This window comes from Filicampus tigris, chromosome 5, assembly GCF_054856515.1.
Source record: "Filicampus tigris isolate MCC_2025a chromosome 5, RoL_Ftig_1.0, whole genome shotgun sequence".
In the NCBI taxonomy this organism is placed as follows: domain Eukaryota; kingdom Metazoa; phylum Chordata; class Actinopteri; order Syngnathiformes; family Syngnathidae; genus Filicampus; species Filicampus tigris.
The window spans coordinates 23,505,037-23,517,791 of record NC_141221.1 but is presented as its reverse complement, the minus strand read 5'-3'; the positions used below and the strand labels follow the sequence as shown (position 1 = coordinate 23,517,791).

At 38.8% G+C, this 12,755-nt stretch overlaps 2 protein-coding genes across 6 annotated transcripts in view; one reads left to right on the top strand and one right to left on the bottom strand.

Moving 5' to 3' along the window:
* Positions 1 to 1,688: 1,688 nt before the first annotated feature.
* On the bottom strand, positions 1,689 to 12,468 carry rchy1 (ring finger and CHY zinc finger domain containing 1). The gene is made up of 9 exons (XM_086030109.1): positions 11,999 to 12,468; positions 9,571 to 9,690; positions 9,236 to 9,351; positions 8,716 to 8,794; positions 8,560 to 8,604; positions 8,395 to 8,453; positions 8,272 to 8,301; positions 6,169 to 6,289; positions 1,689 to 5,578 (listed from the first exon to the last, which is right to left on the bottom strand). Exons 1-9 carry the CDS (start codon positions 12,047 to 12,049, stop codon positions 5,378 to 5,380), a joined length of 822 nt encoding a protein of 273 aa, XP_085886235.1. The 5' UTR covers positions 12,050 to 12,468; the 3' UTR covers positions 1,689 to 5,377.
* The window catches only part of LOC147147817 (cytotoxic granule associated RNA binding protein TIA1-like), a 26,109-nt gene continuing 25,481 nt past the window's right edge, over positions 12,128 to 12,755 (top strand). Inside the window, exons 1-2 of one of the 5 annotated variants that reach the window (XM_086030104.1) lie at positions 12,128 to 12,293; positions 12,459 to 12,718. In XM_086030104.1, the coding sequence (XP_085886230.1) occupies positions 12,690 to 12,718 (29 nt within the window). In that variant the 5' untranslated portion in view covers positions 12,128 to 12,293; positions 12,459 to 12,689. Of the gene's footprint in view, positions 12,294 to 12,367; positions 12,719 to 12,755 lie in introns of those variants that run through there. The other 4 variants (XM_086030108.1, XM_086030107.1, XM_086030105.1 and 1 more) reach the window with 4 other exon arrangements.

Genomic DNA, 12,755 nt, shown 5'->3' with positions numbered 1-12,755 from the left:
AGTATGAAGTACAAAAACTACCCGTTCTCAATATATTATGCACATCATGTATTACAAGAGTAGGTTTTCACGTACTTTGCACAACAATGTATCCCAAAATAAAAACATGCTCCTCTTGACGCATAGATATATTTATGGAGAAGTGCGACTTAAACTTTTAAGTATAACTATACATGCATTTACGGTATATGCACAGAAACAAACCATTATACACTTATAGGTAGATCAATGAACTTCACTTCATCATGACAGATTCACATATAGTCCAGTAATAGGTGGGTATGTATATATTTGTACTTGTATCAGTTTTTAAACTTCTTTTTGAAGACAGCAAGTGAGTCACAGCTCTTCAATTATATTTCATAATTATTTCATAAATGAACACCTTTTAAAGGAAGTTTTTTTTTTTTCTCCCCCCCCCAAAGAATGTTCTTTGCAGGCCCACTAGTTGAAACAGGGCAAATGTTTTGGGGAAGCTCACCTGTTTTCTGTAGCTGAGTCATGATTTGGTTATCTGAGCCCTGAGCATCTGTGAAGTCATTTTCAGTCAACAGAAGTGACAAAATGGCCGCCCTGTGATGGACAAAAACGGGTGGATTTTGGTGCTCGAGTCATATTCCAAAAACGCAATATTAATCAGAATGCTGTGTTTCAACTAATGGGCCTGCATAGAACATATTATTTAAAAAAATATGTTTGGGTTGACTTCCTCTTTAACTCATTCACTGCCAAACTCATTCACTGCCATTGATGACTTGTCTTTTCACAGTCCAGCCATTCAACCCCAGGAACTTGTATTTTTTTCAAACGTTTGGGTAAAAGAGGGTCTGAAAATGTCTGGCAGTAAATGAGTTAACAGTGGGACACATTTGCTTTGCTTGTTCTTTAATTTTTTTCCAAGTCACTTGTGCCCCTTAAGTTATAACAGTCAGCAACCGTCTCTGATTTCAAATGACTTCTGAATACTGTACCAAAGTTGATTATTTTTATGCTTTGTACATTATTTGTGCTGTTTTGGATTCAACTACCTCATATCATTTGAGTGTTTAATTTGATAATGGATCGGTTGTATCTACATAATTTGAACGGTTGAGATGTAGCTTTTTTTTTGGCTTTGACTGTTTTGTGTTGGCATTATATTAAAAAAATGGCATTATGAAATGAAACTGTCAATGTAGAAAAATACATTAAATAAAAATTGACTGTTAAAAAAATAAAACTTAATTTATAAAATATTAGAAAATAAAATTAATTTTAAAAGTATGACATTGTTCAAATAATCATTATGGAATTTTGAATTAAAAATATTTTAAAATTAGAATATTAAGAACGTATTTCATATCTTATTTGACAATTTAATGGCCATATATTTTTTTTCTTTAATTTATCAAAATAGTATTTACTTCAAAGTATTTTTATTTAATTTTGACTCTGTTGGGCTTCCATAGTAAACACTGCCTTGGATATGAAGATTTGAGGAATTTTTCTCCTTCTCTGCCACTAGTTCCTTTCTAATGGGTGATTTCTTACATGTTTCAATAGTTGCAATGTGCATATTATAGCTTTTTACAAATATTGGCAATTGTATAATTTTTAGCTTGAAAATAAAGCCGCACAGCGCTCCTCTTTCCTATCCAGGTGGCATCCACGATCATTGCACGTAGCAGTTAACATGAATAAAAGTACTGTACAGTAAACTAGAACTTTATTTAAAAGTACTGCATTCATCAGAGAAATCAATGTACAGTACAAGGATAGAACTTGTGTTGAGCCCATGCAATCAGCCATTAGAAACATGGAAAAAGGTCACATGAATGTTGTAGCAGACTTACACACATTGCTTTTCAAGTTACAGGGTAATTCTTTCATTCAAAATTGTGGCCCCTCAAGTACAAAATTTCGTACTTGCATATGTGTATGCACATAAAAGAAATCATTCAAAACTAAGACTTTCTCATTAGGCCTACTGTGATCAAATTAACTAAAAGAAAAAACATCCCAAAGATCCCAATTTAACAGAAAATTTAGTTGAGTATCTGATAAGCATATTACTCTGACTGACTGTAAGGGAAAACATACTGTACAATGTTATGCTAATATACAGTTATGTTCATTTGGTTTCCTAGAAAAATGAAAACAGATTAGCTTTCTTCAGGATAAACGGGAACAGAAAATAACTGGGAACTACACAATGTAAATATTTACTCACACTTTTACAATAGCCATCTATTTTTCAATAACATTTGCATTAGTCACAGATTAGCTGGAGCCGATACTAGGTGACTTTGAGCAGGAGGCAGATTGCACCATGGACTGATCACCAGCCAATTGCAGCATTTACAACAAAAATAAATGCAAACGAGGAAAATAATGCTGGTCAACAAAGTTTTACTACATGTTTTAATCAGAGACGCAAGTAAACGCTGGCAGATTGTCATGTCATGTCATCTTCCAAACCGCTTATCCTATATAGGGTCGCGGGGAGTTGCTGGAGCCTATCCCAGCCGTCAATGGGCGAAGGCAGACTACACCCCGAACTGGTCGCCAGCCAGTCGCAGGGCACACATAGACACTGTCACTGAGCGGGAATCGATCCCACGCTGCCCGCACACAACTCGGGCGTGTGTACCACTACACTATCAGCGGACTCGCTGGCAGATTATTTTTTTTTGCACTGATTCCGAATCTGCCCTCGTTTTTTTTTTCTCTAGCACATCAGGTTTCATCATAAAGATAATAAAATAAGGCCTGACTGATTAATTGGATTATTATCGCCTTTCAAACCTTGTCCGTTTGCCGACGGTTTCTACCTTTATGTATGCTAACCATTTACATCTATACCCATAAACTTGAATCCATAAGTATGTTTTTTTTTTCATAAGGTCATTCTGTAGTCCTGTCGTTCAAAGCAAAGAAATTCTTAATTTTAACAAGAAATGCTCAGGTGAGCAATGCAAGTTGCACAAATTGACCTGACTGTCACTATTTTACACACAACATAGTCACTGTTCATTTGAAAAAATAAAAACAGTGCAACATAAATCAACCATACATGGGTTAAATATGATGAATTCAACTGCTACTCCTAACTGGTGGTTTTCCGGGCATGTCGGAAAGAGGCCCAGAGGACAACCCAGGACACACTGGAGCAACTATGTCTTCCAGTTGGCTTGGGAATGCCATGAGGAGCTGGACAATGTGGCTGGGGAGAGGGAAGTATGGGCTTCCAAGCTTAAACTGCTGCCCCCGAACCCTAACCTTGGATAAGCCGAAGAGAATGGATGGATGGATGGATGGATGTCCAGCTCCGGTCCTGACCACTTGAATCATACATGTTGCAGTGGGAGAAATGAAAAACAGGCAGGACAGTGGCCCTTGAGGCTTGAGTTTGGACACCCCTGAATTAAATGCACTGCGCCATGCAAGGCATTCTGGGAGCCACAGATTAGCTAAATACAGTAGCACCTCTACTTACGAACGTCTCTTCACACGAAATTTTCAAGTTACGAAACGCCTCAACAGGAAAATATTGCCTCTTGTTACGAAAGAAATTTCAAGATACGAAAGGTAAAACTACAGTATGAGCTGCTACTCGCAGCTACAGAGTTTCCTGAACGCAACATGCTCATAGCTGCTCTGCCATTGGCTAGCCTAGCATCTTCCTGGCATCCCATTGGCTAAGAGGGACCTCTACCGCATGTGTCTGTGTGTAGATAGACAGGTAGATAGATATGTGAGAGATATGTCTATGCAGCGTCCTCGTCATTCGCCTCTCGGGGCCATGAGGTGCTCTGACAGTTTTACGTGAATTAGAAACGAGGAAAAGAAAAAATAAGAAAATCTTTTTTTTTTTTGTCCATACAAAGCAAGAGATAATAGAAAAGTATGAAAAAGGGATGCGTTTGGTTGATCTCGCCAAATAATAAGACCGTAATGTATTGACAGTCACCACGTTATTAAATCAGTTCTTTACAAAATGCCAGGCAAAAAACAGTGAGAGAGAACATGAACCAAAGAGGGCAAAAAGCGATGAGGAAAGCAATTAAAAGGTAAACGACCATAATTTTTACTCTTTACTCTATCCTTTGTTTTATGCACAACTCTCATTTATTGTATAATAATCTAATTGTAACATGTATTTGTTACATGTTTTGATACATTTTTATGATTTACAAAACATTTATGTCTGAATATTGGGGAGCTTGGAACAGATTAGGGCATTTTCATGGAAAACGCGACTCTACTTACAAAATATTCTACTTAAGAAATTTCTTCCAGAACCAATTAATTTCCTAAGTAGAGGTACCCCTGTAGATTGATATGACATGCCTGTGCCTACGGCGATGTTAAGCTTGTACGGGTAAAGCGGTCTAGGTTCCAGAGCTGGGCATTTCGCCTATGTGACGGACCGGTCCGTCTATCCAGTTATGACGGACGCCTGTTTTGTAGACGATAATCGATAGACGGGAACCTTAAAAAAATAAACACAGTCGGAAGCCCATTTTATTCCATCTATGTCTTCATCCATGCCTGGCTGCCCGGCCGCCTCCTGATATTTAAAACTTAAGCGTAGCTAAATATCCGAAAAATACAACCAGTCGCCACCGGGGTTTGTGCGCACGTTCCTGCTCTTGTCCGCTTCAGCCAATGGCCAGCCAGTAGGTGAGTAGGATTGGTGGGTTTTGTAAACCCATGGGCCCTCTTGTGGTCATACTGGGTCACTGCATTGTCATATGGCACTAATACGTATGCAAGTACCAATTTTCAGCCCGCCCAAGTGTCCCTTTAAGAAAAAAATTGATATATTGGAATATATAAGGGACCAAAAAGGAAGTTATTTGTTTTAACAATATACTTATATATGACGCCTGCTATTCACGGGAAATAGGGACCAGGCCGTCCTGTGAATATCAAAAATCTGTGTATAACTGACGCCAATTGAAATGCATTAGGGGAGAAATGTTTTTATGCATCATATTTATTTATTTTTTTTAATGAATCGGCCGATATCTGTTTTTTTTCTGCCAAAAATCTGTGTCTACCTCAAAAGAATCCATACTGGTCCAGCCCTATAATATAACATGTAACAGAGTGACATATTTAGCAATAATAATTAATTAAGGTCTAAGTTCAGAACAGGGTGGTTTCTTTTTTCCGAAGTCATAGCTATAAATTACAATGCATGGTAAAATCCATATTGCGCAAGCTTTTATAGGTCAAACTTTGTACCCATAAAATTGAAAAAGATGAAAATACTTTTTTTTTTTTTTTTTTTTTTTTTAAATCAGTGTAAAAAAATACATCTAGGGACACAAAGCTATCTCTGATTAAAAATTGCTGTTGAGCAGTGTAATATAGGTGCCAATGTGGCATATGGTTAGGGTGACTCAGATTGATCATGTTGCTGCTCTGCATTTGTCTCTGGCTCATTGTCATTATCTGGTGCTGGATGCTGCTGTTGAGGCTGCTGGATGAGACCACCATCCTGTGCAGTGTTATAGGAGCCACAGCTAGTGCACTTCATCCCCAGGACATGGAAAGGCACTGTACAGTGGGCTTGACAGTCGTTGCACATAATCTTGAGCAAGGAGAAAAGAGAGAGAGAGAGAGAAAAAAAAAAATTGATATATATATATATATATATAGTATTAATACCATGTGTATAAGGCAACTTTTTGTTCTGATCAGTCACTATTTATCAATAATTCATTTAAAGAGGAAGTCAACACAAACGTTTCTTTTTTTAAGAATATGTTCCCAGCAGGCCCACAAGTTGAAACACAGCATTCTGATTAATTTGGCATTTGTGGAATATAAGTTAAGCAGCAAAATGCACTCATTTTTAGCCATCTCTGGGGGTGGCCATTTTGTCTTCTGTCGACTGAAAATGACATCACAACTGCTCACAACGACCAATCACAGCTCAGATTCAGAAAACAGGTCAGCCGTGATTGGTCATTGTGAGTAGTTGTGATGTCATTTTCAGTCGACAGAAGACAAAATGGCTACCCCCACAGATGGCTAAAAACGAGTGCATTTTGCTGCTTAAATTCTACAAACGCAAAAGTAATCAGAATGCTGTGTTTCAACTAGTGGGCCCGCCGGGAACATATTCTTGAAAAAAAAATAAAAATGTGTTGACTTCCCCTTAAACCAAACACAACTTACTTTGACTGTGGTACCCTGGTATTCAATGGGCATCGGTGACTGAGTAATCTCTTTGTCTATCTGACTCCAGTATTCCTCCATGTTCCAGACAGAGTGCATGCAAAGAGGGCAGCGATAAGCACTACAACAAAGAGCAGATGTTAATGTCTCACAAAAACAACAAGACTGTCTGAAACGTACTACCAGGGCGAGGGCTGAACGATTTTGGAAAATTATCTAATTGCGATCGAACCCCCCCACCAACCCCCCTTCCTCAAAACTGTGATTAATTTTTTCAAGGTCACACATTTGTCACATTTTTCCCTAAACAATCTTTATTAAAACAAACAATATCAGATCTATTATTGAATTATACTGGAATACTAAGATAAAGGCAAATGAAGAATTAATATGAAAGACATTTTATCTACTACAATTACAGGTATAAACTTAAATACTTTGACGTGCAGTTTGGCAAGTGTTCTGTCACACAGGTTGAAACCTAAGTAACATACTATACTGTAAATCAGTAAGACAAAACTGAGTGCAGATTACAACAATGACGCAAACAAATCTGTGGCTTTACCACTTCCTATGATAAACATGATATGTAACCGTGGACTTCACATCTTAAATCAACTTATCATATAGGCTAATAAATAAATAAAACACACGTGTATGTTTTCTACATGAATAAAAAATTATATCTAATCCCCTGCCAGTCATATCACAAATGCGGAAGTGTAGGAAAAGAAAGATTACACCCGTTTATGACGCAACATCTATCCCTCTGAATTTGTCCTCTTAATATTTGACTGCTTGACAACTTTGCATGGCACTGCCATTTTTAAATTTTCAAATAATTTCACCGGAGGATGCAACCACCTGTTTTTTGTTTATTGGAGACATGTGTGTCACCACGGATAGTGGATGGTTTGGGGTAACAACTAAGAAAAAGTTCCGTCTGCAACCCCCCGGCAGACAAAATATTTTTGGGAGGAATCAAAAACAGCCAATACATTTATTTTCCACGTGCCGTACATATCACTTTGGTGGCTCACACACTCGGACAGAAATACACAAAACACGTTAGTTTTTTTCCCCCCTTTTAAATCTTGTAAAACGAAAAAGAGCACGTTAGATATTCGCCGCAATGTCTCTTGGTCGACTGGTTAGCACGTTCGTCTCACAGTTCAGAGGTTGTGGGTTCGATCCCAGCATGTTCTCCCCGTGCCTGCGTGGGTTTTCTCCGGGTACTCCGGTTTCCTCCCACATTCCAAAAACATGCTTGGTAGGTTAATTGGACACTCTAAATCGCCCCTAGGTGTGATTGTCATCGCGGATGTTTGTTTGTCTCTGTGTGCCCTGCGATTGTCTGGCAACCAATTCAGGGTGTCCCCCGCCTACTGCCCGAAGATTGCTGGGATAGGCTCCAGCACTCGCCGCGACCCTTGGGAGGATAAGCGGTATAGATAATGGATGGATGGATGTCTCTTGAGATGGAAACCTCACTGAAAGCTAGCTCGGGCTAGCGTTAATAGCATTGAAAGCCCGCCCTTCACTGTGGCTCGGCTCCGGTTCAAAACGAACCGTGCATTCAAATTTGTTTATTTGCTGTGACGTAGTCTTTGTGTGCAACGACACTGTGGCGGCGGAAGTCCATATTCATTGAAAATGGCGTGCGGGAGAGACGATAGTTTTGTTTCATTCAGCATGAAACAACATAACACAATCATTAAAACTCCAGCAGCTGACGGCACTGGAAGCATTTATTTCAAAAGAAGACGTTCTTTTTTTTCTGCCGTCATGTCTGTTTCTCGCTGATTGGTTTATTTCGCTGTCTGCTTGCTCAGGTTTGGCACACCTCAGAAATGCGCTTGATTGGACTGTGACCGGACTGGATTTCCAGGCTACAGCGTTTCAGCTTTGCCCTCCCTGAACCCTCCCTCTCCCTCCGCTTCTCAATACAGTAATGACCAGTAAATCACAGCCTTTGCGATTACAAAATAAATAAACAATAAAATCACGTTTTATCAAGTCACGATTATATCGCAAATACAATGAATCTTTCAGCCCCAACTTGTACTAAGAAAATAGCAGACAGCTACTGTGCAATCGACATACCTAGTTCTGACCATGTCATCAAAACAGCTCCTGCAAGAGCAAATGTTATTTTGTAGTTTTAAGTCACAACTGTGCTCCACTTAAAATATGTACTTATTAAGAGATTGTATGAAAGTGTTGTACTTATGTAGAAGATGACCGCAGGGAAGAACGTGCGCTCCAATTCGAGAAGTGTGGATATCCTGTAGGTGCGCATAAAATATCAAGTCAGGAAAGGAATATGGAGACCAAATATCCAGCGTTCCTTTCCTTACTATAACCAATGTGTACAGTAATACATTTTATTACCTCCATACACACTGGGCAGTTCTGCCGGGAAACATTCTCAACACACTGGAAGATAGAATTAAAAAAAAAAAAAAAAAAAAAGTTAAGATACAGTTCATCATCCCCAAATGATACGTTTTATTTTAAATGTTCAAGGAGATGCACACTGATAATCACTTTGTGGTTCCCCTGCAGGTCCTGCGCTAAACACAAATTGCACTTGTCACAATGGAAGTACTTCTCTTTTGGCCCGATCCTGAAGGCACCAGAAGAAAGAAAATTACACTGATGACAAAAAAGTACCCATTAACACAGTGTATCTCTACCAGTGTGTTCCAAGCCACATTGGTGTGCCGTGGCAGCTCTAAATGTGTGCCACGGGAAATCATTTATTTATAACAAATAATATATATTTGTCCATCTATCTATGGCAGACACTTATAGTCACAGACAGAAAAAGAAATAAATTATCTTCTATTAGTTGTCAGAAAGTATAAAATTGACATTATTGTATTCCCTATTTGTGACAATATTGTTTGGTGTGGTGTGGTGTGAGATTTTCAAACTACAAATATGTGCCTTGGCTCAATAAAGGTTGGGAATCATTGCCTTAACACATCAGTTGATGTAACAATTTTGCATGAGATAGGCACAAGTAACAAACATGGGGACAGACTAATGTACCGTATTGACTCACCTACATATGCCGCAGGGATGACAGTGGTACTGTTTCTTATCCTTGTCAAACAAGTGGCAAATGTCACAGTAATACTCCCCAAACTGCACATGACACTGTTGACATGCCTGTTGCGCCTAGCAAAGGGTGACAGCTTCTATTAAGACGGTGCCTCCTAAGACATGCAATGCAATGAACAACCTGGTACAATAGATTAATGTATGTTCAATAAAATACACTTACTTGTTAAGTCAATCTCATTTGATTGTGCAAGTGTGTTTGTAGTGGCCAAGTGTAGATCATGTCTTATTATTATGAACAACAATGTGTTCATAAAAGATTATGCTATAACTTACCTGTTGTAATGTTTGACACTCAGAACATTGCACCTCTTCCACTTTAAATCGGTCCATCTGGTGGTTCTCCTCTGCATCATGGCACAGCCTACACACATACAGTTTACCACAGCAAGGCGCCTGGATGACACAAATAAATTATTATTATTGGTACAATTTAATAACTATTTAGTAATAAGTATAACCATAGGCATTTTGCAGCCATTTTTAAGTGCCCCTTAATTGAATCCCAGCCCCCCTAAAATTGTAGTATTTTTTTTTCTTTACTCTATGTGATGAAATAAAATCAAGCTTGAAAAATATATAAACATAGAATACTTGGTGGAAATGTAATATTTTAACAACAAGACATCATGAACCGCAGTGTGAACAGAGCCTAAATGTGAGCTCTCTTGTTCCTTCCGTGCAATGTGCATGCGTTCACGGCCGCAGGAGAGGTAGTACTCATGGCCAATGGACGGCAGCGTGGTGGGGCAAATTTGGCTCTGGGCTCAAGGCACCACCTTCGCCCAGTTTAGGAGGCTGTGGGTGCATGCTTGTGTCATCACAACATCCTGTTTCGGCCGTGCTGTTTCTGTGAAAAGGTTTTTCATGCCGTAACTGAAAATGTACTTTTTGGCTGAAAATATTCGGTTGCTGAATTTTCAGTGTATCCCTATATTTAATATATACATATCTGGGAGGTGCTGACAGGGGAGGCCAAGCCTCAAAGAGTAAAATGAATAAATAATAATGATCATGCATGCATATTTTTTAGTCCATTTTACTTCTCTGGTCCATGCTTTATATCAATTTTCTTTTTGAAAGCAATAATGTCCATGATCTAAATGTTAAAATTTCTGAATTTGTGTAGTTCCTGTTTAAACAGATGGGTGAGATTGAAAGTGAGGAGGTAAGAAACTGCAGTTAGCCTCATCTCAGGTTGCGCAATCCCTCACAAAAAAAAACAACTAGCACAGCTTAATGGCATCATTTAATGGTAAAATTGGTGTTCTACAAATGAGAAGGCTACTGGCAAGGGCCTATTCTGTCTCTTACGTCTCAAACGGGTTTTCAAACAGTTTCCATATAAACAAAACACCAGTTTTGCTATACCGGAAGTCGCGCTCCTATTTCATGCAAAGGTTCATGGGTCGTAGGAATAAGGTGGATACGATTAAAGGCTGACCTCATCGCACTGAATAACTCACAGACAGTGGTGAATGAATATGAAATATGTATGGCTGAAAAGGATTTGATCAGACCAGAAACAACAAATTACTTCAGCGCCTGCTACAACAGTGTAAAAGGAACAACCATTATTTCCACAAAAAGACTCAAATCATTCATTCAAAATAGCACCAATCAAGGAGGTCTTTCTTCGCTGACAGTGATCTGTATTTAGACAGAGACTTTTGAAGCTCAAGGAAGGAGATGCCCATTGACTTAATCTATAAGTAGGACAGACAAAACCACAATTTAAATTAAAAACTAAAATTTGGATGTATATATTTTGACCATTTGTGTGTTAGGGCTGCACAATATACCGAAACAAATATTGACTTGTGATAATGGCCTATGCAAAATACATGTGGCAAAGACATGCAATAATTTTCTTATGGAATTGTATGTTTTTATCTGAATTTGACTAGTCAGATGCAAACTTAAATGTGCATCGCCACCCATCAGTTGATTATCCAGGGTAATTACAATGAATTAGCTCAGAACACATTGAGCTTCTTTTTTTATTTTTTAAATGTGTACTTATTCCATTAGATAATGAAAATGTCATTTCTTAAATATCCATGTTAAATATCACAATGATATCATTATCGCTATTATAAACATACATGCCGCATGTTTTTCCAATATCGTGCAGACCTTGTTGAAATGTCTACGTTTAAAATATTTGAGCATTCATTTAGAACAAAACAGTTTCGAAAAGCAAAGTGATATTTCTGTATAGGCATATTTTTTTTGCACTACACTTAATGAGTATGAGTAGCCATTTAAATCAGTGATAAACTGCGATGGCTTATACCTTGTCTGAAGCGTTGGAACACTGTTTGGCTCATACCTTTGTAAAAAGGACTGTAATATCAGCCATGAACCTCACATTACGTCACTGTAATATGTCTATTTTTGTGACTGACATCTAAAATAACATCACACAGCATGAAGCTAAAAAAAAAAAAATACCTAACTGAATGGAAAGCACTTGCGATTTCCAAACGTTGCGACTATTATGCACCTGAAAATACTGATGAAACGTCCATTATTTTACAGACAGGCGTAAAGTAGCAAGCGTAGGCTAGCCAGCAAGGTTCATTGTTGGCATCAACCAGCACAAATGATTATTGTACCAGGAGTGCATTTGTAAATTTTAATTGTATATTGTGTTCAAAGTATGAGGTCAATGAAGGAGGACGACTTAAAAAAGCGAACTTACTTTCAATAAGCAGCTCCGCGCATAATGTTCACAACCCACACGTGCCGCCATGTTTGTTCCACCATCGGTTTCTTCTTCGTCTTTGGTGATAAACGGTATCCGACCAACAACTTTTATCTCATACTGCCGACCCACGGATACAATCCGCTACTGACATTCTCGGGACTCAGGCAACGAATAATAATCGTGTTGTACTATTGTACTAAGACGACAAACATACAAAATCATAAATCAAGCGACACATTTTCCGTGTTCATTAGTGTTATAACCATCAACAGGGGTTTCAGTGAGCAAGGCAAGTAATTTAAAGTTGCCCAAAAACATAATCTTGCAATCAAAGTAAATTACAGACTTGAATCTGGTGGCGCCCGGGTGTTGGGGTCACTTTTTTAGCGTGGGAGCGCTTGATTCGGCTTCATGTCATCTCGGTGCGTGTGTGTGCTTGATTTGGTTTCATCAGAGCGCGCAGGTTGACGCTGCTGACGCCGCTCTTCCGCCATCTTCAACTTCCTATTGTTTGCATCAGACGGAGGCTGTCTGAATGTGCTGTGTGCTCGAGCTGAGGGAACCACACGGACATTTTCGGATAGCTTCGGCGCTTCCAGACTTTCCCTTCAGTCGCCGAGGTCAACACAAACAATTTTTATGTCATTGAGCTAAGGACCTCTCAGGACGCTACCACCAAACTTTGATGATGGAGGACGACCAACCCAGAACATTGTGAGTACAACGGCCTCGTCTATCTCCTGGAATGGGA

Coding starts and splice junctions, on each gene's coding strand:
- rchy1 (XM_086030109.1), bottom strand. CDS start 12,049: ATGGCGGCACGTGTGGGTTGTGAACATTATGCGCGGAGCTGCTTATTG. Junction 9,352..9,570: donor AGTGTCAAACATTACAACAG/GTAAGTTATAGC, acceptor ACCCTTTGCTAG/GCGCAACAGGCATGTCAACA. Junction 5,579..6,168: donor ACCAGGGTACCACAGTCAAA/GTAAGTTGTGTT, acceptor TCCTTGCTCAAG/ATTATGTGCAACGACTGTCA.